Genomic DNA, 25,184 nt, shown 5'->3' on the forward strand with positions numbered 1-25,184 from the left:
GTGCAGTGGAAACGATACAGTTATGTATACTGGTGCAGAACGGGGATGTACTTCTCCTCGCTACGGATTGTACGCGGTGCAGTTGACTGAAAGAACAGAATATGCACACATTGGCTTACGAAAAAACAAATTTAAAACGGAAGAACGAAACAATAAACGTAATATGTGCTGCGAAGAGAGATCGAGCCATCTTCATTCCATTTAGCACTGTTCATCCGTCAGCTGAACAGACGCAACGGGGGCACAGGATCGTTCGGCTAACAAGAAGATGTCTAAATCTCGTACAACTGGCAACTGAAAATGTAACTGGTGCTGTAAGTAGTAGAAAAAGAAGCTTCTATCGGCATTTCGGAAGCCTTCGAGTGCCGATGGATCACAAACCACAATCATAGATAAGAAGGATAAGCGATTGCTACATTCGGAGCTTGATTTAATTTACCGATTGCAATCCGGTTTTCATGAAGCTTTAATACATTATTACAACGAAGCTAGCAATGTACTTTAATTAAATCATTCACCGAATCGAACATTCTTTTATCCGCTATTTAATTAGTGTAAAATATCCACAGTATTACATTCACTCATTATCCCGATAAAAACAATTAACTTAAAAAACGGAAGAAATAACATCACGTAATAATATGGTGCAGTTTTATGATAACCAAATCGTTCAAACCAAAACCATACCAAAAACGAAAACAGAAACAGAAATCGAAAAACATCGCACAAATACGAGACAAATCATAGCGACTTTTAGACGGAATCTAATTATTTTCTCTCTTTCTCTCTCTCTCTTTCTATACTGATAAAATTTCCATATGTAGCGACCCATTCATTTCCCTATCAGGTACAACTGCAGTACGTTTAACAGTTTTGTAGATTACGTAGATAGTTGATAGTTTTACTATACCTATCGTGTACTAATTTTATCTTTTATCTGCGGCAGCCATTGTTCCGTAAAACTGGTGACGGAAAACCACGTGCGCTGGGATATCATTCGCAAATGATATTAGCGCAAACGTGCACAGTAGCGTCGCTGTCGCTACTGCTCGATGCAATCTCTTTCCGGATCACAAATGCACTGATTGCATTGCAAACAAATTTAGCAAACAATGTTTCGAAATGTGTCAAGACTTCATTAGAGGACGGTGTTTTAGGGAAAAGGGACATTGTGGGTAGTAATCGAATCGATCGATGTAAGATGTCTAACTGAATCAAAGAATACTTACGTCTAGCGGCTTCTTCAACACTATCCAGCCAGATTCTGGCTGTATTTCGAAATACTCTAAATCGTTGGGACTGTGCGGTGCACTCAAGGTGTACACGATGGCACCATTATTATCGGCATCCTCGTCGGATGCGGATACACGCAGAATGTTCGTTCCGATGCTTGCATCTTGTTTCACATTTTCGACATATTTCTAAAAAAAAAAGGAAAACGCACATACATTTCATACCAGTTCTGTATACTACAAAGTTATGTTTGCTTTCTTACCTGTCGATCAAACAACGGTGGATTATCGTTTACGTCCGTAATTTCCACCGTAAATGAACAAACCCCTTCGAGACTAGGTTCACCTTGATCGGTAGCTTTTACCGTGACAGACACAAATTTGCCATCGTCACCTTCACGATCGAACACCTTGTTCGTCGATACTTCACCCGTTTCTTCATCTACGGTAAATTTGGTACCTTTCTGATTTGGTTGCTGTACAATCGAGTATTTGACCTGTAAACATAATAACACAATCGAAGATATTAGCTTGTGCTTCACAAATGGAAAATATATACACCTTTCTCACTAACCTGTCCATTAACACCTTTATCCTCATCGGTGGCCTGCACCTTAATGACGGGGCTACCGTTCGGTGCACCTTCCTCCACCTTCGGATAGTAAGTGCCGCAATCCTTAAACACCGGCTTGTTGTCGTTCACATCGGTGATGAACACAACGACAACAGCTGTAGATGTATGAATCGTCGCGTCACCATTGACGCAACACGACCCATCATCCATAGCTGTTACATTCAATTCATACTTGTCCCGATCGAGCGAAATTGCTTTACTGTGCAACCGGATGACACCAGTTATTTCTTCAATGACAAACTGGCCACTGCTCGTACCACCTCCAACGAACCCGAAGCGCACATTGTCGCCATCTTTGTCGGAGGCGACGACCGTCGTCACGAGCGTATTCGGACCGGCGTTTTCATCCACATTCGGAGTGTACACCTGCTGGCTGAATTTGGGCTCTTCGTCGTTCTTGTTTTTCGTGTACACACGCACCGTAGCCGTACCAGTCTTGGCCGGTTCTCCCTTATCCTTGGCCGTTACGACAAACTCGTAGTACGCATTGTTGTTATCCGCGTCCAACTGCTTGTTGTTTACGATGATACCATTCGAATCAACGGCAAAGTGATCATCGGACACGAGATATTCGATTTCCGCGTTAGCACCCGAATCAGCGTCCATTGCTTTCACCTTCAAGATGCTCGTCCCGAGCGGAATGTCTTCATCGACGTTGTGCGCCTGATAGTCAGGCAGTTCAAACTTTGGTGCGTTATCATTAACGTCCGTTACGCGGATGGTAAGCTGAAGAGATCAATAAGACATAACATTAAAGAATGTACGATTCATACCGCCTCGGGAACATTACCATTACACTTACCTCAACTGAGGTGGAGAAACCACCCGAATCTTCCGTAGCCGTTACGACCAACGAGTAAACGTGCGGCTGTCGTAAATCCTCAAAATCAAGCTCCTTTGCCAGCTTGACGATACCCGACGTAGGTCCAATGTTGAACGTTCCAGCACCCTGGCCCTGAGCTTTCAGCGTGTACCGAATTTCTCGATCAGCGAATGATTTTGCCTTCACGGAAATGATGCTGCAAAGGAAGGTTATTAAGAGCGTCAAGAATGTGTGCATTGCTGTGAACATTCCATTCGGGTCATCAGGCTCATTCTCCATTATGGCTGATACTTACTCGGAGTCCTTTTTCTGGTTCTCGGGAATTTCCGCTTCGTAGCTTGGCATGTAGAATTGCGGCGCACGTTTACCACCGACAATCGATAACCGTTCTTCCGGTGTGCTCTGGAACCGCCGGTCATCCACCTTACCGTTCTGATCTTCCGCCTTCACGTACAGCACGTACTCCATGTCCAGCTGGAACAGATCCGTACCGCGTGTTCGGACCACACCGGAACGTTCGTCCACCTCGAACCGACCACCCGTACGGTCACGTACGATGAAATAATGTATGTTATGATCGGTGTCCGGATCGCGTGCCTGTAGCGTGAACACGGGTGTGTTTGGCGGGGCGTTCAGCTGCACTACCGCCTGCATTGGCAGTGGACGGTTAATAAAGTATGGCGGCTCATCGTTCACGTCCTTCACGTGAATTATCACACGCTGATTGTCGGTATCTAGTGGAGTAAATGAGAGCAACGAAAAGGGATTAGTTTGGGTGGCCGGCAAAACTGCTCGTTGGGTGAGATGCTAATACTTACATTTTAGGCCAGCTGCCAATGGGAAAAGGTCAAAGGGATTGGTCCATGGAATTTACGATGCAAAGACATGAAAAAAGAGATAAGATAAATGGAAATTCTTACATTAGTACCGAGAAAACATGAATGCTGGTAGCAAGTGAAGATATTCAAAACATTAAGTGCTTCTTCTGTACGTCATTTCTTTTGGCAATTTCTTATAATTCTCACAACACTAGCTCATGAGTGATTTATTTAGGTCTAAGCTATTAAAATATAAAACGATCTTCTTTTAGCGTACCTTCAGTTCAAGAATTGCATAACAAATTCGCACACTTGTAAACAAGCGATAGACATTCAAAACTAAACTTGAACTGAAATTACTCAACAAGATAATGGTCGTGAACAATTTTGCAAAATAAGATTACTTTCCCCAATCCGGTAGCTTTATCATAACTTAAGCTTCTCTCCAATCATTATTCACTAGATATTCCATCGATACCATCATATCTTAGCCTGGGAAATGCAAAATCAAATAGAATTCCATCCATTCGTTTTTTTATCATCACATCAAGCGTAAGATTTTCGCAATGCCATCGCTTTTTCCACAACTTGCGTCAAGTGGCACTGAGAGCAATCACTGGTGAACCGGGATTATGCAAGAAGCACTCTATCCATAGATCTTGGAAAATGCACCAAAGAAATGCATTAGATATTCCAAAGCAAAACCAACGCCCAAGATACGAAACACCTGCAAATGAAGGTCTCGTCGAGCTCGGTCCGGAATTTATCTTCAGTTCGAAAGCCATAGCCCCCGTTGTTGAAGCGCCCGAAAGTACTCGAAGTACAGACAGTCAAAGTTTTTGCACAAAGTATGCTCAAGAGATGAGATTTACTTTCTGATAATTATCATCTAAATTGGGAAAAGCTTAAGAAGCCGGCATAGCAATCACACTGCTGACGTTCGTTCCCACAGGAACACACGCTACCGCTCAGTGATTCAACCAAATTTTGGGCAGAGAAAGTGAAGATTATAAGGAACGCATTCGACCGGCAAAGGTACAACCTACTAAAACCCCGTAACACAAAAGGTGCCAAAGCGTGGGTTAAATAAATTTCCTCACAATATACCGCGCGCGCGCGCACACACACGCTGGATCGCTGGCCAAAAACATTGTAAATTAATTCAATCAAGTTCCTCTTGTGTTTTGTTTTACACCTGACCGATCAGAGCGGTCCGAGGCATCGGGGAGAGCTGGCCAAACTACACCACCATCATCGTCATTGTTGTTTATGTTGCCATGTTGCCTCCTTTTCGAAATGGGGGATTACACTGTTTTTTTTTTTTTGGCATGTTTTTCCCATTCTTACCCCCTTCCTAGAAAACGCTCATTTTCCCAACCTAGTTATTTCCAATCCGAAAGGCCGGACGGACGCCGGTGAAGCGAACGAACCGCTCAACTGGGACACGATCATTTCACGGATAAGTGCCATCCAGAGCCATCTAATGTACGGTGCTATCTACGGTGATAGATCTAATTTTGTACCGATGTTGCCACCTCTTTTTACCACCTCTTGGTGGGGTCCGACCGGCCGAAACTATTACTACTTGACCATTGACTTTTCACGGCAATTTCCCAAAACCACCGTCGGCACATTTACACGATGGACACACAACCGTACGTTTCACGTTCAATCTCTCACGCCTCCAAACCTTCGTTTGCCACCTTGCTCGAAACCAGACGACGGGAGACGACAACCAGGTTCTAGTAGTAGCTTTATTTTTATCGTGCATTGTAGCGATAATTTTATTTCCACTGATAAAATCTAATACCTTTCCCACGGTAACTACCGGGTCACAAATGCTCGGTACTCGGGAGTTTACCGACATCGCATACCATACCAAACGACGTCTATCTACCGTCATGACACACTGGCAATAGCATTTTGGTGTAGTTTTTTTTTTTTTTGAGAGACAAGTAATTTCGCGACGGATGGTGGAAAAAAATTGGACACAGGTGTTGGATCGCGAAGATGAAGTGCTCTGCTCCAAATGTTGAATTGCTGTATCTTCCGGCCTTTGGCACCAATGTTTATGGACCATATTAAATTATTGAGCCACGAATGACACATTAACGAGATGGAAGATATGTTGCTTTAAGATATTAATATAGATAACTTTCAGTACGCTCAGGAAAACCATCATCTTGTAAAAGGTAATGTGAGAAAAAGGTATTTGCCAGAAAAGTACATAGACAAACATTTATCTCCGTCAACAAATTAAACCTTCTGGACGACAACCATTTTCTCCTTATCGAGATCAATTTGTGCTTATCGAACTAGTTTCGCAAAAAGAGAAACATCTATTTGTAACGGACGATTTGTCCCTTTATCCCGGATGCTACCTTTCCATCATCAATAGTTTAAAATAGAAACACAATGCACATCCAATATATTATTTATGCTAAGCAAACTAACCGCCCGCATAAGGACAGTGGCGTGACGGGTCCTTTGAGTCCTTTGCTAGCATCCTTCTGATAACAACATCAATAACATCATGGTTATAAATTCATGAACTGGATCGAGACTTCATTTTAGATTACTGCGTATCGGCTATAACCCTACCACATGCACAAAGCTGACACAACATCGAGAGCAGCATCCCACACTGACCAGGCTGGCTGTCGATAGGAGCGCTGTGAAGAATTTACCCCTCAAGTCTCAGGTCTCAAATGAACGAATGTAAGAGGTATAACAGCATGGCACGACAGGAAAACCCTCTTCGGTTCGATCTCCCATTGGAATTTTCCCAACCATCGTCGTTAGAACGATGTAGGCAAAAAGGGAAAAGTTTTTGGAGAAGCTTTTTCCTCGTCTCAATTTGAAGTGTTCGATGAACATTCTTTGCCTGCACAAGGTAGCAAGAATTTATCTGAGCTATCAAGCTGAGCTGTCATGTTTTTTTTATGTTCTGGCAAACTTTGTTGAGTATGTTAAGAACTGAGAGTGTACCGAAACATTTTCTTCAGGATATATAATATTTTGCTAATATAATGTAAAACAAAATCGGAAAATTATGAAGGCTAAGTACAGAAAAGAACCAGATTATAAGAATTCTATCTGTTTTACTATGAAATAAAAAAACAATGTGGTGTGGAGTGCCATTTTCTTTTCTTCTTCTTTTGATTAGCGTTTTAAAGGTAAGATAAAAGCTTGAGTTTTCATTGCTTGCCGAACTTGAGTTCTTGAGCTCTGGACTACGTTTTTAAAACGTAATTACAGTTGTAACTTTTAATTTTATTTCTCCATACATCGTTTATTAATAAGAATAATAAAAAATATGATAACAAATGCCTATCCTAAAGACTTTATTTAAAAAATCATTGCTCAATTTAGTAAGAATCATAATGCTTGTTTCTTTGAAACATTTTTTTTTCTTAAATTAATCACACCCGCATTGACTCCTTGAAGCACCAAATAGCACACAAAACAGTAAATGAACATAAAAAGAAATTCTACCGCCTTCAAGTTCCTCCGCATGACTATCGACATGGACATGAAAAATGTAGGTAGAGTAGCATCAGAGAGAGCTTAAGATAGCTCTATCTGGCTCTGTAGGAGGTCTTGCCAAAGATTGACTGAAGTTTATAAAAAAATGCTACTTCCGTCGTCTCCCAGAAACTGGCATAAGTGTACTGTAGGCAGCCTTGCGAAGTATTGACTAAGGTGTATAAAAAAAAGCTACTTCCGTCATCTCCCAGAAACTGACATAAGTGGGTTAGAATTCAGTTAAAATTGATTGGATCCATTCCTACCCGCCCAGGCTAGTCACAAAGAATTAACGAGAAAAAGCGCACAAAATTAAATTCTGTTCCCGAACGGATTATTTTCTACTTCTTCCCCTCTGTTGTTAAACGCAGAACACTGTGTATCTCATTTTCTAACATGTTTTTGTATTGAATTCTGTTTGACAACTCATCAAATTCTCTTAAAAAAGGAGTTATGCTACTGTTTCCGTTGTCAAAGTTGAAACACAATCAAACGCATTATGTCCATAAATTTTCACACCAGAAAATGCAATGTTTATGATTCTGGTGGTCTCTGTGGACTTAACACTAACAAAACACACACACATGATGCACCCAACCCAAAAGAGGGTTTGTGACGGTGACAGCAACATAACCCTAACAACCACACGAAATAGCCCGCTTAATTAAATATTAGTCCTTTTCGCTGATGGGTTTTATCGTTTGGCAAAGGCAACCTATGCGGGTGGTTTTCCGGCCACCACAAAATCAACTCATCAAACATCCACCAGAGTGTAGAGATAACAATACTCGGGCTAGCTGATCATTTGGCGACAGAAAAAAAGCTTGAGTAAGGAGTTATTAAAACACAAATGATGAGAAGCTCACCATTTAATAAAGCCCAACGTTAAATACTAGACTCGATGCTATGCTCCAGAATAGTACGTTCAAGTGGACTGATAGTATCCTCAAGAGCTGGTGTGGCCACTTGTTTAAGAATATCCATAAATCTTCCCACCCTACAAAACGCACTGTGTTATACTTAATGAAATTGCAATTCTACCCTTGTGCGCCGCAGAATATGTATATATTGCCATTCCCTTGGATGGTATTAATTTAATTTATTTCTTTCCTCACACATGCGTACACATATCAGCCAGATCTCGAACGCTTGTCAAGGGGATGTGTACGAGTTTTCCCCAAGTGCTGATTTAATTCGCTTCGTGCAACATTCTCGGCATGGAATCAAATATATTTCTTCATTTGTGTTGCATCCCAACCATTACTCAGCTCGATCGGAGTCACCAAACGTACCATCGATACGGCACATAGCCGGATCGAAACGTTGCAAAACAATTGCACACATAAAAAGTGGATTAAAACCCTTCGAAAAACGAATCAATGATGTGATGTGAAGGGAGGTAAAAGGTGAAAGAAAATTCAATTCTCTTAAAAAGACATGCATAACTTCTTCTTTATCGTCATTTGAAGCTAACGTCAATATGGCAGCGATTTCTGCACAGTGCATCGAGCCTTGAAAACAATCGTACAAGATAAGCCGTCAACATGGAGAAGGCAAAAAAGCAGTTCATCATTCCAACGAAAGAAATGAAAACGGAAACTCCAGACAAAAGGCTGCTTCCGGCAACAAACTACAAACCGGACGGTTTTCGGAATTGCCATAAAATAAAGGAAGAAAAAAACTTTCTTCCAATACACTAAAGTTTTGCACCATTTTTCCATTTCCCATCACGATCGATTGTCGCTATATCTAATCGGAAGTTGGGAACCACGGCCGGGCGTCCAGAGAATGTGTGGCAAAACGAAATGCTTGTCTTTATCACAGCCCATCGTGCAAAACAAAAAAGAAAGATATGATTCACCCAAAAGGGACCTTTGAAACATCGAGCCCTCAACAGCAATCGAAAGGGATTTTCTTTGTTGTTTCGCATGGAGAACGGGCAACGGGCGGCATTTTGTACAAAATTGTCTGGAATCGATTTTTCCTGTATATTTTGCTCCAACAAGGGGCGAAGAATTCTCGGAGCACAACGCACATGACGCTTCCTGCAGACCAATGGTAAGGTGCAAATGGTATTCCTAGCCGGCGCGATGACTTCTGGTTGGTGTTTCAGTCCCGATGGAGTAAGTTTTTGCCTTTGCCCGGAAAAGTCTCCAGTCGGCCGTCTGACCACGATGGCGCGCGACTTGACAGACACCATTTCCCGGGCGGATTATGTCCCTTTCCTTTTTCCCCACCTTCTATTCCAATAAAAGTCGTTTGCGAACCATTACCATTGGATAGGAAAATAATTAATTTTTACCCTTGGTTGCAATTTTCCTGTGAGTATCCACACGCAAGGCTTGTTTTAATCCCTTTTGCAGCTGACTTTAAGACGATTGATGGGATGTATTTGAATGGAATTGCTAATTGAAAAGAAAAAATGCTGATATATTTTGGGTAACATCTTTCAATATAATTGTTTAATAAAATGTTAACTATTTTATCAAAATATAAGACAAAATTTCTTGTGGACTTTCTTTCCACTTCCCTTAAACGACGGGAACGATGCTCTGAACAAGATATTGGCACATTGCCAACTGAAAACACCATCATTAAGGTCGATGCATTGTTTCTTCACTAAAACCAAAGATCTTACCAGCTTCAAGCTGCTGGCATTAAAATCGTGACCGTTTCATTTATTTGCAACTCGCGCAAAATTGTGCACTGCCATACATCACCAAAGAGCAAACAGAAACTGTGTCTGGTATTGTTTCATGTGTCATTCTATCTCGAAAAACACACACACCCAATCGGAATGTACGACGCACACACACTTCTGCATCAGGTTGGTGCGACTGCAAAGTTGGGCGCGATAAGTGAAACCGGAAACCGCCCCAAGGATTGAGCTGATGACAACAAAGCGGTTCGTTTAGTAACCGCCCCAGCTCTGTGCATGGTAACACATCCATAGCCTTAGGTTCGTGTCTTAGAATCTTAGGCAAGCGGTTGGTGGTACTGGAGATGGATGTGGCTTGCAGTGAACGTACCATTTCACCCGTTTGAAGGAAGCACTGAAAGCAGGATTTTATTTCACACAAACGCAACTTGTCTTCTTCGTCATCGTCTTTCGTTGTGGTGCAACTTTCGCCAATTGCATTTGCCTAGCACAAAGCACACATTTTGCAACGATTGTAGTGCTACGGAGTGAATCTAATACCCTATTGTTTAAATGTTAGGATCCGTTAGCGCACCCGTGCTAAGGCGAAGAAAGATGATACATCATAGCGTCTTGGCAGCAGTAGCATACAGCCCTGGCCACCTCTAACACTAACTGCTTCAATGTGCTGGAAAACGAGATATCGAGTTTTCCTGCTTGAAACGGGGGAATTTCCTTTTTTTCCCCTTCCTGGGAAACCTATCTTTATCAGGCAACTCCCTAAAAAGCCTTTAACGGCTTTAGACGACTTTTTTTCGTTTAACATTTAATTTCGCCATATTTTACTCCCAGACTTCCCAATTTTTCGGATAAAACCTTCCAATATCTTAATCTTCAATGGTGAAGTTTTTGGGGGTAAAAAAACTACTCTCTTCACGAAAACCCAAAAAGCTTTTCTTCATCAGAATCTATAAATAATTGAGAACGTAACAGCACACTTGGTGCTCGGTGAAATCTATTATTCAAACTACGGCAATACCTTATTTTATTAGATTTTATGATTTATTTCCGGAACGTGTGTCCCGGTGATTTAGGTGAGCGTGCGCGCCTGCCCGATTGCCCGATATTATCTGAAGCGTACGTAGCCAGAGAGCCAACCTTAATGGCCGCTGGACTTCATTCACAAAAAAAACATCCTCATACCGGACACCTACTCCCATCCAAACGATTCTGAAGGGCAGGGCTAGAGTATGCGGATAAGTATGCAAATTGGATCTAATTTCATTTCGGTGCGCTCATTTTTAAACGTAGCACAGAGTACGAGGGATATGGCGTCCCCAACAAAACTGGCATCGTGGTGCACCGTGGGGATGGGATAAATTGGGTACACCTTTTTGGGCAACGAGGAGGGGGTGGAAAGTTGACGATCAAATCGTTTGCGGTTGACTGTTTTAATTTTTGCAACCTAACTTCACCTAACCGAATTAGGAGCAAATAAAGGTGCCGACTACAAGTATTCATCCCTCTTCAATAAGGTCCTGTTTGGACGGGAACTTTTCTTAGGAAAAGCTGTTAATAAAATATGATTAAACTTAAAATATACCTACACATTATGGCTCAAATTTGGTTCCCTCCATTTTGCCATGGCATTTTAATAGAAAAAAGCAAAAAAAAGACACAAACATCAAACTTAAAATAACGAACAATGTCACCACCAACAGTAAATGGTCCACTTCAGCTGACTTCAAAAAGAAAAGAAATAAGAAAAGTTTGTCTTGCGTTTGCTATTCTCAAAACAAAACAAAACATGTGGCTACTAGCATGCTACCCATCGTTTTGGGACCAATTTTCCTTCTACGAATCGATAAAGAAAAGAAAAATGCAGACTCACTTTACCAATTCCAAACTCAATCCCCTCGGATGGTTTTCCTTCAAATGGAAAGCTGAATATAGGTTTCAAAACTTTCTGCTACATAAAAACCTAGAGTATAGATTCCCTCTATTCTTCCATTTTGTTGTTTTGTTTTTCTCTTCTTTTCAATATCATAACAAAAAGGTCTGCCAAAAGTAAGTGGCCAAAGTTATGCGTACAAAAGCAAAATGTCATTCCTGGTAAAGTTTGCCCTCAACGAAACTGTAAAGCACCTTTCCTATTCTAGATAAGAGCTGGTAAACAACCACCAGATTGTTTCTGTGACTTTTCCACCAATTGACCAGCGTAGGTGCTGGACATACGACATTGGTGCTACGTGATGTTTGTTCACTCGTACGAGCTTATTTGTTCACGAAAATTATTCGCTGAGCACGCTCGTCAAATATTTTTTGGAAAAATATTTAGTGGTCGGGCAGACTAGTGTAGAGCATAGGAAAAAGCTCGCCACGTTGATGCGGTAGGCGAAAGTTTTGCAGTGAAATCTGTATATTTCCTTGAAGTGGACTTTACTAATATTTACCAATATGCTCTTCTCCACCGCTTTTCCAATCGATCGTCTATCGGAAAATGATCTTTGCTGACAAAGTGTAGTTGAATCGCTTCGATTGAAACACATCCCAGCTCTTCTGCTCAGTTGGACAAGAGTATACATAAATAAGGTATCGAATTGATCCATGTTCGAGGGGTTCCTTGGTTTGATGGATCGTTCAGCGTATATACACGTGGAAGTGAGGTCTCTCTCTCCCTATCTCTCTGTGTACAACACATCACCCTGCTTTACCTAGTAAGAGTAAATTTTGCATGAAATAGCATGTAAATTTGCAACATAAACAAAGCCGTACCAGCCGAAGTTCACCATCTTCAAACGTATCTCTACACGGCGTACCGTGCCTGGTCTCGACCGGCCATTATTGGCTCCAAAGTCCAATAAGCTAATGGATCCACGGTATTCCGTCCACTCACTATCTTGCCACATGCAAGCGAGTGTATGGTTAATGCAGTACAGGTTGTAAACATAAAACCACCGAACGGATGCTTTTCCCCTTTTCGCAAACATGGAAGAACTGGTGCCAAGGCCTGGGATGGTTTGGTTGGTAAACTTCGGCACGGAATATCTTGTCCCGAAGATTCTATCCGAATGCCTGATGGGAAAATTGTATATCTTATAATCGTTAGAGTATAATAGTTTATATAAAATTCTTTAACAACTTTAGCAAAACTATATTCGTCTTTGTGCAATTTAAAAATAAATTTAAATTCTTTTCAATAGATATTGAATTTTACTTTCAATTAAGAAAATAATATTTATAAAAAAGCAAACAAGATACTGACAGGAAAGAGGAATTTTGAAAAATAATTTTTTTATCATTTCCCAAAGCCAGAAACGTTTACGGAATCGTTTTTGGTATCGTTTTGCAGGGAAGAGAAATGGAAGGAATTACGTCACACATCTGCAATGCGCAATAATATAACAAGGAATCGACAGGAGAGCAATCAAACAATACGCGTTTGTTTACTTGCGTCCCGGTATTTCTTCGGGTTTTGTTTATTTATTTTGCCTTCCCAACGCTGGCATGTGTTCGGGAACCGCAGCCCACAATAATGCTACGGTGCAAAGGAATGACAACACAAAAACCAACCAACTTTGCTCAGGGATAGAACTCCACCAGTACGCTCTCCTTTCGTGAAGAATTCTTTACGAGATCCTGGCCAACGATAGGCACTTGAAGCGCCATGCAGTTTCCGTTTGCCAGTGTTTGAACGAGCTGAAGCAATAGCTTCCAAGACGATCGAATAAAACGGAGAATGAGTGAGCCCAGAAAAAAAACCGAAGCTTCTAACTGTTGGCAGTGAGTGGAACAATTGGTTGGTAAGCAAAAGATTAAGATAAACGTCCCAAAAATTCGTCCAACCATAGGTTCATTTCCGCGGAGCAACCGGGAACCCAAAATACCCGAACGAGCAAACATCTCATCGCCAGGGTTCATTCCTGCTATACGCCGCATTCACCATTCTTGAGCGCGAGCAAGGAAAGCCCTCAATTCCCGGGAGTAAATTATTAAGCACCCTAAGACCTAAGGATATTTGCCGCCATGTGTGGAAACCGAGCGCGTGAAGCGCATACGGCGTGGTTAAAAAAAAGGAAAAGGCTCTGCACAGAAAGCGGCGACGCCACACCAAACAAACGATGGTGCAAGCAGAAGCCGCCATCAAAAAAGAAACTGCCGACAGCGAGACACGGTCAACTCTTTCATTTTCGCTTATCGCGCTATTTCCATTCATCGGATCTGAAGCTGAGCGGAGTGAAACACCGGTGAAATGTGCACCACCGCAGCAGCACAACTCATGCTCCAGTTGACACAAAAGGACCTTCATGGGGCTTTTTTTGTTGTTGTTGAACGGTAGCATTCGTCGAGAATGCCGGAAATGTCTTCTTGGATATAAATTGAATCCTTGCGGTTCGCCGATGATGATGCTTCTTCCGGCCAGCCGGCGGGACAGTTGTTGCTGTTGCTCAAGAACCTGTCCCCGCCCGGAGGCGGAATATACACGGGCCAATAGACGAAAGAATGAACTCTGGTTGTGGAATGGGGATCTCCTCACCGTTGTTTGACTTTCGGTGTGCCATCGTCGAAGGCAGTAAAGAAAATTTTCCTTTCATGCTGTTGAGGAAACGTGATGCATGAAACCGCCGTATCGCCATAGTGGAATGATATAAAAATATATTCTCTACTTTTAGCAGCCATCATAGACCATCGTACAAGAAATTCTTTAAAACCTAAGCGGAGTTTCTAAAAGCATGGTAAAAGCATCACATTTTTGTCAAAAAAAAAAAACAATTTCCAAGTTTTAAAGCAAATCCCAAACAAAACCTGGTTTATTGAGATCTAAAAGGATTTCCATGTTATGCGAATAACGTATTCCGTGGACACAAATGTAAGAATAAAAATGTGTTTGTTTTATATATTCCATAAATTAAAATGAAAAATTTATAACGATTTTAAAACTGATTATTCTAATGTTGCATTTCCCAAAAATGCACACATTAACGTTCAGACACACCCATTTCAAAGTGCACAATTTAAGAAGCATTGTCATATTGTTTCCAATTATTTCCCTCGTTTAAACAAACCGCAATCTACACGCACCACACCGTTGCCGGTCGCTGCGTCAATATCAATTAGCTGCGTGCTAGCCACTGCACATAGCAAACCAGCAATAAAGCAATCGAAGTTGAATGAGCAGCTAAAAGCACACACAAACACAACTGCTAAAACTACAACTCGCGTTCAGCATGATCGAACGTTTCTCATCCTACTCACTCGAAAAACCCGAAAGGGGTCCCTTCAACAATGTACCGGATTACTCAAGGCAACGGAAGTAGAACGGAGAACGGAGGTTGCCCTTAACCGCAACACGCCACACACACACACATATACGCTCAGCTGCAGGAAAGCCTTTCCCGGTTCAGCATAGGGCGAGAATGCGGCTTCCGCTACCAACCGTCACTGGGTTAGTCGGTTTCGATTTTCTGCAACGTTGCGATGACGACATCCACCGCTGATGCCTTTGCGTACCCCTGATGGAACTGGGTGAGAACCGTCGACATCGAGAAGGAAACGATCTGTCAATTCGTCTCGCTATCTTCGCGCTTCACTTTCAAGAGAATGATCGTTCCGTTCCACACCGTTACGCTGCTGGGTGAGCCCGTTCCTCTCGGAAAACGTGAACCCGTGTTCTGAGTCACCGGAATATCTTATTAGGAACTTAATCGACCACACAGAATTTCGCTACTTGTACTTGTTTACCAAGAATTTTTTTAGTACATTTCCAAGACATCGAGGAACTTGTTGTTACTTTCAGTTGAAATCATTTCGTCCAGCCGGAAATGTTTGCATGCGTAATTTTAAACCATTGAAGAGAACGCGAAAAATGAAGTTTCAAGCTGACCGAGAGCTCACCGCAGCCAGAGCTCATTTTGCTCAACTGAACTAAAAATAAACCCTCGATTAATCACGTTGCGTTGCCCCCGTTGCCTAATTTCATAGCTACACAACCCCTAATGTATTTGGGTTTATTTTGTGAACAGTCAGAAAGAATGCGAATAGGGACGGTTCCAACTAAAGGTGATATTCATCAAACGTTATCCAGACAAATGACGAGGAATTAGCAACATTTATTTACCTCCAATTCTTCAAACCCACCAGAAATAAAAATTGGACCGCTCAGAGATTACAAACAAACAGCTCATAAATGCAGTAAAGTGACCACGACCAAAGGGACGAGGAGTTACACGCCAGGAACTACAACAAACGAACATTGTTTGATTTTTCACGACTCATAATTTCTCTTCGCTTTCGGGCAAATGATGCAATGAACTGCAACGGCTTGAATCCCAAAAGGTAAACACAAAACTGTAACACAGCAATATTAAAATGTGGAGGGTGAGATGCCATCTGCATTCAACCTTGACCATGCGACGAAGCATTCGACGATGAATTGCGTGCGTGCGTGGAATCGCATCGTACTCACCGAGACCGTACCTCGATCGATCGATTGATTGGGCTCGTTTTTCCTTTCAATATTATTCGATCTTGCTTTCCGCACTATCTTCTTCGTTCGTTTCGCATATTCGCTTCGTAAGCGAAAAGCAAAAGATGTGGCCCCTCAATTATTTATTTTGTTAATAGCTTCCTGTTACCAGTGTGTACCAGAGAGCTCGAGAAAATCATCCAAACGATCAGATCTTTGTGTGAGGATCGCTTTTGCCGGGGTAAACAAACCGGACGGAAACAATCGTGGGGACGGAAATAAACATTAGACGTACGATATATTTTAACATCACGTACAAGAAATTGGAAAGAACAAACGTTGCAACCCCTGGAAAACAATCGAAACAAGGGTCGTCTAACAGTGTGGAGGGAGAACACATAAGAAAACAATCAACCATTAATCGAAAGCATAACAGCAGTACAAACGAGCAGAAAGAGTGGCCCTAAATCAAGTTCCCTCGCTACAACCGAAAACATCGTCTATCGAACAACTGCGATTGTATTCCAAAACACTGGTAAAAAGCATCGTAGGATTTATGCTGCTACAGCATACATAACATCGCGATCTTTGATGTGCATTCTAACATTCGTTTGCAATTTGGCGGATTTTTTTTTCTTGTTTTCCTTTTACGACCCTGCAGCTACCACACCAAAAAACGCACAACAGGAAATCACAGCTTAACGAAAAAAAGAGCTCACACAACCGACTCCAGCACCAATTGAGTTATTGCGCCACGGGTTGGTAAGTTCGCATAAGGTTCCCGTGGCGGGTTGAAGAAGGCAATTTTTGAAATTATAAATTAAACCTACGTCGAACTCAATCAAGTAACCACGCAATCCGGCGGCACCCAACAACAAGTTCCTACTTTTCAAGCTTGCGCCGGGAGCCATAACAAACGAACGCAAGCATTCTTGCGGAAGTACAAGACAAGGATAAAAAAAGGATTTATAACAACACAGAAATAGCAGCATAAACGGTTCTTTGAACAGACATTGGAAGGTGTGGAGAGCATGGCGCAAAATCATAACAATGCTACTTCCTTTGAGCCAGCACACGCGTGAAAGTTGAGCTTCCTAAACAAAAAAGGACTTCCAACTTTTTTTTGCCTTCCTGTTTTTGGTTGTATTAAAAAAACATGAAGAAATAAAAGCATCAAATCTCAAGCACACGTCGCATAGAAAAACAAGAGAAAAAACCACGTCTAACGAAACCTCTGGAAAAGGGAGCCGACACACATACCGCAAGATTCCTTGCTTTGTGCAGAGCTGGCGCAGATGAAATGCTTTGTTTTACAACGCGTGCTATGCCCTTGCAGTTCTTCGTAACGCCGGTGTAGCATTATCGTTCCCTCTTCCGTCAATTTGTTTAACATTGCAGAAAACGCAATGAGGAATGAGCAGCTTGCTGTGGCTCTTCATCTCAACGAGAGCCTAGACATCATCCGACCCTTATTCCTTTATGTGGATTTTTTTTTTGCACTAAAAATAGGAACACCTTCTTCATGAAAAGTGGTGTATCCTGTAGTTGGTGCAAGAAAACTAGGGAAACGGAGGAGAGAAAAAACAATACAGATCCTGAATCCTCCACCATTGACGGAGTAAGCGTGCGCAGTTACAACATCAGGGCAATTTGTAGACTCCTTCGACGAGCAATCGCCGACGGCATGTTGGAACGTTTCCCATCTCTCCGTCGAAAGCCATGTGGCTACCGGAGTTGCCTGGGGAGAAGCCATTATGCTACGTGTTTTTGCCAGTTTGCACACCGCACCGAAGAATAACCGCACAAGCGTATCCCAAAGAAGGAAAAAAAACACACACTTTCGCAAGATGTGAACCAAGTCGGTAGCGTTACCTCCTCGCCCATCAGGCATGACGGGACGATGTACGGTCCCGACGACGTCCTGGCTGCCGTATGATGCGCTGGGCATGTGCGCGATGTCAAAAGTGATTGGATGAAAACAGAGAGCCTTAGCAAGTGGAGCAGAGCGTACGGTACGGCAGGATACCGAACTTCTTCTTGGAGGAGTAAACAAAAAACACAACAACAAAACCGGGAACTCGCACAATTATCCCTTCTGGTGATGGTGGTGTATGTTAGATGTTTCCGTCCATGTTGCCTTTTTCGGGTGTACGGGAGTTATCGTCATCGTCAGAAGATTCCCAAATGAAACAATCTCCATCTCCCGGTTTTTGGAATGCTTTTTCCCTTCTTGACATGAACGGCTAAAAACCTCCCGTTATATACATCATTATGATGAGCAGGAGAGGTATTCGTCTACGGGATGACTTGAGCGATAGTTGAAAACTTTGCTCTCGGATGGATAACTCCATGCTGGAGACATTAAAAACTTTAGAGCCGATGCAGATACACCGAACCGAACATGTGGTGATGGTGATGGGCTCGCTAGGTAGTGCTATGATGCGCGTACTGGCACCACATGTGCATAATGCGTTCTATGCCGACTACCGACACGTCAAGCACAAAAACGAGCAGAAACTCTTTGCAGGCGAACGAGTTGTATCAAGTTTTCGCTCGTGAAGACTTTGCTGGAAATGGGATTACATTTACCGCTTAAAATTATCATCCAAAACTTTGCGCTTTAAAATTAATGTACAAAAGATTACGAATATTGCGTTGACAATTTCCATACCAGAAGGCTTGCGAGAACTGCACGAGATTACCATTTTTGTACGTGCTAATTATGTCGCAATGGTCTGAAGTAATATTTTGCTCACATGCATTTAATATGCTTCGAATGCCCTTTTACTTAACTCTTCAAGAAACATTATTTAAATGACGAAAATCCCATGAAAGTAACATAAATGCGTAAAAGAAGCGTAAAAGAAATGTAAGATAAGATACAAAACACCTCTTCGTAAGTTTTAATCGCTAGTAAACATTTTTACGACCGAAATCCCAAAACGCCTTATGAAAGGCGATGTTGTGCATTACGAGCGCATCTATCAAAAATTGAGGAGCACAATCTCTCGCACTCATAAATTCGTATCCGCACGAGCGAGCCTCCGACTCAAAGATTCTACTATAGCTGAGCTACATCAGCACTTTTAGGACCAACTCATTCTCAAGCGCTTTGGAGTTGTGTTTTCGGTTACTGACACATTTCAAGTGTCACACTTAAATGTCACATGAAAACGAATCACAACAACGCTCCGTACCACATCCCCGAGTTGGTGCCCCTGCACGCAATGTGCCAGATTTAATTCTGGCACTTTACTTTACGGTGACCAGTATCGCTAGTTCTTTAACATAAAAAAACGGAGCGTAGAGAAGAACGCACCGGACATACACAAACAAACCATTCGGTAGTGGTTTGATTAATGTTTGACCTTTACCTTTACTGTGGCTCTGCAGGGCGTTCGGCCTTTTTGCGCGTTTCTCTACTGGCGACCCTTCAAGTCTTAAATGTCCATCCCCACCCATCACGACCACCACATCCATCGGCAGTTTGTTATGCTCTAAAAATGTTATACTTTTCCCAACCGACAAAAAAAAACCCCACACGCAACCATCGGAATGCACGACACCTTGTCAGCGAGCAATTAAAGGATTACTGGTGGGGAATAAACATAATCCACACACACACCAGAAAGTTGTTGTTGAAATGCGCACAAGCTAAGCAGGGGGATTGGTGGTTAAAAGGACTTGATGCTTTGGTTTATGTGGAATGTTTGTTCGTTTTTTTATGTACCCAACCGGACACACCTTCCCCACAGGCCACAGCGCCCGAGGGATATAAACTGTTATCTCAAACGCTTTTGTGCCGCACGACGGGAAACCTCTTTACAAACAATTAATTTAATCAACACACAATCGACCCATTCCGATGCATTGCGTCGATTGTAGCCGCTCATCTTTACGCTTCGTTTAGTAGCGTTGATGTGCCTTTAAAAAGGGTATTTAAAAGAGTTAATAACGTAGTGCAAAACAAAAAAGGACTAATATGTTTTTCTTGCTGGTGTTTTTTTCTTTGATGCAATATTAACTCGTTCTGCAAAAGGGTTTTTTTTCTTACTTCCCTTTTTTCTGTTACCCAAAATGCTAGCGATTCAATTAAACTCACAGATGGGAACACAACCGGCCAGATAAACATTTATATCGAAAGCAAAGCAGCAGCAATACACGATATCGTGCAACATCGACACATCAACACATGGATGCACTTTATGTTGCATATATGATGCTCTCATGATATGCTCGCTCAAATACCACCCCACCCAAAAAAAAACACATCACTTTACCCGCATTGTTGTGCCGAAACGTAAATGATTTTGCGACAGAATTAACAACGCATACGCTTAAAATAAAGGCACACAAACACACGTAGCTGCGCGGTTTGGACATCAACCATGCCGACACGAACGGCATTCTCCCGGCAACTCCGAGCTTTGCAACAGTCCGAAGCATCGTGCGGTTTTATTTTTCGGATGCGATAGCAAATTTCCGGTGCATGAGTAATTAAAACCGACGCACAAATGCGCACCACACTAATGGATGAAATATGGATCATCGCTAAATGCATTCCGAAAAAAGCCTCCCGCCTCGTTACTTGCTTCTCTTCAACAACTCGAATGTATGCTGGAATGTTTAACAAAAAAAAAAACGACCATAGGTATTGCCTGTTGGTGGATGCGAATAAATGCACATTATTGATGCCTACCTTGTGTCGGATGGTAGTGTGGTTCGGTACGGACCTATGCGCGCCCGATGATGATACCGCTCACCGGTGAAAATCGATTCATAAAACATGATCGCAATCAAACCCGCTGATTCAATTAACGAGCGGACGGTCGATATGCATCGTTATCGAGATTCCCGGTACGAGCCAGTTTAGTCCATTGCGACGCTATCCAACGGGACGAACCAACCGGGGAGTGAAAAAGGCTTACCCAATCAAATTTAAATCCGAGAATATTCATCTGTCGCATACAGGGATGCCGCATCGTTCGAACCAACAAAAGGAACCCTCGTCGGTATGTTTACATCGTCGAGAATTGTTTTTTTTAACAGAATAATCAAGACCAGAATGAGTTTTATGTTTGTATCAACTAAAGTAAACAGACGTTTTGTGTTGCCAGCCAGCTGTAAAACATCCTAGAATTGATGAGTAATTGAAGCGATATATTTTATTTATTATTTGCAGCATTGATGCAGTGTGGCTTAATGGCATAAATGTACAAGCGATGATTTTCACACGACAGGAATGGTACAAAATCCCAACCCGGTGGTACTACAGTCATCGGATTTATCCTCCTTTCTTACTCGGGATCAAAATTGATTTCTACAATGAGAAAATTAACCACAAATCGACTTCGTCTCAAGATATTCTGATGCTAGAAAAATTCCATTGACCAAAGCGCCGCACATAAGATAATCAGCACCTTTTGAGGGAAGGAGAATAAAACAACATCTCCATAGTGTGGCCTCCGTTGCCAACTCGGAAAGAGGAAGAGCATGAGTCAGCTACACACTACTCCTCCTCCACCATCTCTCCCAGCTGGTGGCGGCGGCCGCTTCAACATGGTGTGTGGGGTTTTCGGAACTGGAAAAATGCCGACCATATTACCCACAAGACCAAAACCGTGTGGCTAAGGGTGGTTCAAAGTTCACTGACTTGCTTACAGAGGCTGCGTGAATGTACAGAATTTTTTGATGCCCCCACACACGGTAGGTTTTTGGATGCTTCATTTCGGTTGGCAATAGATGGAAGGGAAACCCATGGGAAAATGAAATAACAAACTGCACAAGCTACTCATCAAACGCACACACACATCAAGCACAATCGAACGATTCCCGTGCGTTCCTCAATCGATTTTTGTGTAGAAGAAACGAAACGATTACTTCGAGATACTCTTTCGGATACAGGCATATAGAATCAAATATCAAATCCTATTGAATTGTGTCAAAGAAAAATAATATTTAAATATCTAAATAAAATTAACCATACATGCACACCAAAAGCGAATGTACAGAAATCACCGTAAAATCGCCTAAGCTTGAAATATTGCAATATCCCAAACAATGGCGTGCCCTTCTCCAAAGCACCCATACATGTTTGACAAGTTGGACCACTACCGAACGTATGGAATGCCAACTGCCAAAAAAAAAAACACACACACAACATAAAAACCTGACATTGATTTGGCCGCACATTTCAACAATATCATAAATCTGTCAACGAGCATTGCGATTTTTTCGCCCGGCCTTTTCTTCTGATGCCCAGGACGATGCTGCTGCCGGTAGTAGAACAGCAACACATAACGGCATGTCATTCCCGGTTGCAGAGAGTGCTTTCGAGCTTTGTTCATAACAAAACAAATAACATAAGCGTCCAGAGCGCCCTCCCAAAAAGCCCTTCCACGAATGGGGTTTGTAGCTGAAATCATGCATGAATTGGGTGGCACTTTTCGTCATACGGCTGACACTACACACTTCGCGCTTGGCAAAGCGTTGTATGCTCTCAACAGGACAATAAATTCTTCCTTTCCGTGCACCAGCCGGTAGCTACTACTACTAGCAGTACTGTTTCTGGGCGTGACACTTAAGCAAAACCGTGTGCCATTTTGGGTGCTTACGACAGGGAAATGAGTTTCCCTCGCGAATGTAGCTTTCACGTTTCGGTCGCAACAGGAGCTAAGCTTTATGTGTTTTTGTGATCGTTATTTATTTGCTTTTTTTGGGGCTTTTTTGTTGTTGTTTTGTTTTGCTGAGCTTCAGCACAAAAATACGACAACAGTTTCGGCTACATCATCGTTCGTCCCGACCCGGTTGTTGACGGTCGACGGTAGATTTTTTTTTCGCAGTATCAGTTCTATGCTGAAGAGAAAATGCTAGTGCAAAACTGTGTAAAGCTAGCATCATCTGACAGTGGGCTTTCGCATCACTCAAGAGTGAAACAATTGGAGGTTTATACCATGTGAAGAGTTGATTTTTTTCGCGATTTCAAAGGACTGCCGGCAAACTGTCACTAAAAATATATATGTCCGTCTGGTGGATGACGGATGACTAATGAATTCATTAATGGACATACTTTTATCCGAACAAGCATTGTGCAGATATAAATGCATAAATCCAGTTTTTTTGCATGAAGCTCAAATCACTTCTAGCATCCATTATCTAATCTCTAGGAAGAGCAGCACATAACGCTCATCATAAACATATCCATTAAATTACCGAAATCTCATTCCTCAAGAAAACATCACCGAAACGTCCCCTCTTTGTGTGTCCGACTTTAGCGATCCAGTTTGGCGCATTGACACCAGCTGTCACTGCGGGCGATGGCAATTACGAATTATGATTGGCGCAATACGCTGCGATGGGGGTTTGAGGCCGCTCCAGCTTCTACGGTATTCATGAATTTCTATTCCCCGATGTAAGCAAACTCCGTTCCAGTGATGGAATTTGTCTGGCTAAGCCGGTCCCTGACGTGCTGGCCAAGTTACATTATACCAGCGGCTCGCTAGTGAGACACGATTAACATTAATGAGTAAAATAGCAAGCGTAGAAAGTGTTCCGTAGCCACCCCCGATGGTTTGACAGAGGAAAGCAAAACGCCAATTAATGCCAGCCGGAAAACCACCACAGTTTTATGTCGATGAATCTGAGGAATTTTGCTGGTACGCTGGTACCTAGAGAAAAGGGGCACCCAAACTCAAGACTAATTCCATTGAATTCTTCAGCCCTTTTGGGTAATTTTTCTAACATTCGGAGAAGGTGCAGAACTGTTTTGGGATGTTAGCATAATAAATTTTCATTATACTCAATTTAAATATTTATGCTGTATGTATGCAAAACCCCAATTGCCAAAGCTTTTTTGGTGATATTGCCCTATTACCAGCAATTGTATCTTGACTCAGTACCTTCCACAAAGTGCCATAATATGGGTAGTTCTTCAGTCCAAGTTGAGATTCTTCTCATTTCCCTTTGTATCAATATCTTAAACCTACTCTACAGCGTTAATCAGTTTTAACACAACATTGCTCAATGACCAACTGAGCGTTAGCGTCAAGAAACATCTTTCACGTATGGGTCAGCTAACCAGTCAAGATCAAATTTATGCACGCCCTGTATATACTCGAAACGAACGCATTTTATCACACAATCTTTTGCCTCCGTCCGGACCCATCAGCTACCGGTATCATCGGCTGACCGGAGGGTGAGAAAAATCCATTCCCAAACATTCAGTTATTTAGCGTTTTGTTTACATTAAGCCCTTCGCCGTACGTACGACTTCCGGCCCAACGAGGCCCATTTTTTCAGCTACTTCTCAAGACACCATACATATGGTAATCGTGTGCTTTTTTTGTTGAAATCCCAGCAAACCATTCGCCCTAACAGATGAATTCGGATCGAAATCTTTCGCATCATTCGCTCCATCGAGCGAGCGAAGTTGAATGGAAGATAGACACTTAGAAGGCAGCGTCTTGATAGGCAATTAGTTTGCCGGAACAAAACAGAACCGGCTGCCGGCGCTCATGTGTGCACAGTTTGTTTGCTCCACTGTCCACTTTCAACTGTCAAAACTTCAATTGAATCGCTAGACACATTGACATCGATATCATCTTACATCGGGTTAGTTATATACGATGAAAGGCTGAAGGTTTCTCTGCGGTTGCAAGCATACATTAATTTGATGTTGAATCATTGCGAACGGAAAACAGAACGAAGATAAAAGTAGTTAATTTGATTGATCTGATCGTAGTGGAAGCTAGACAAGTGTCTTAACATAAAATTACTTTTAGAAAACAGATCTATCATCAATTACATGCCACAACTCAACAAACATGTGGCTTAAGATATGTGAAAACAAAGCTGTAATTATTACCGGACCTCCAAAGAAGTCGTTGCTCCTTTAAATCCTACTTTAAACCTGAAACTATTTCGATGTCTTATCTGTAGGTAAAATAATAAAATATAATACCCCACTACCGACAAATGCATAATCCCCACATGGTGAAAAGCAAGAATGAAGATACCACACAAAAGCTTAAACCAAGGCATAAGCTTCAT

At 42.1% G+C, this 25,184-nt stretch overlaps 1 protein-coding gene across 25 annotated transcripts in view; it reads right to left on the reverse strand.

Moving 5' to 3' along the window:
- The window catches only part of LOC125775022 (neural-cadherin), a 476,608-nt gene that overhangs the window by 166,751 nt on the left and 284,673 nt on the right, over window positions 1-25,184 (reverse strand). For all 25 annotated transcript variants that reach the window (XM_049445413.1, XM_049445410.1, XM_049445418.1 and 22 more), the window contains 6 exons: window positions 3,508-3,519; window positions 2,985-3,423; window positions 2,669-2,885; window positions 1,807-2,592; window positions 1,496-1,729; window positions 1,230-1,421 (listed from right to left, as the gene is read on the reverse strand). In XM_049445413.1, coding sequence (XP_049301370.1) covers window positions 1,230-1,421; window positions 1,496-1,729; window positions 1,807-2,592; window positions 2,669-2,885; window positions 2,985-3,423; window positions 3,508-3,519 — 1,880 coding nt within the window. The remainder of the gene's footprint in view (window positions 1-1,229; window positions 1,422-1,495; window positions 1,730-1,806; window positions 2,593-2,668; window positions 2,886-2,984; window positions 3,424-3,507; window positions 3,520-25,184) is intronic.

This window comes from Anopheles funestus, chromosome 2RL (genome assembly GCF_943734845.2).
Source record: "Anopheles funestus chromosome 2RL, idAnoFuneDA-416_04, whole genome shotgun sequence".
In the NCBI taxonomy this organism is placed as follows: domain Eukaryota; kingdom Metazoa; phylum Arthropoda; class Insecta; order Diptera; family Culicidae; genus Anopheles; species Anopheles funestus.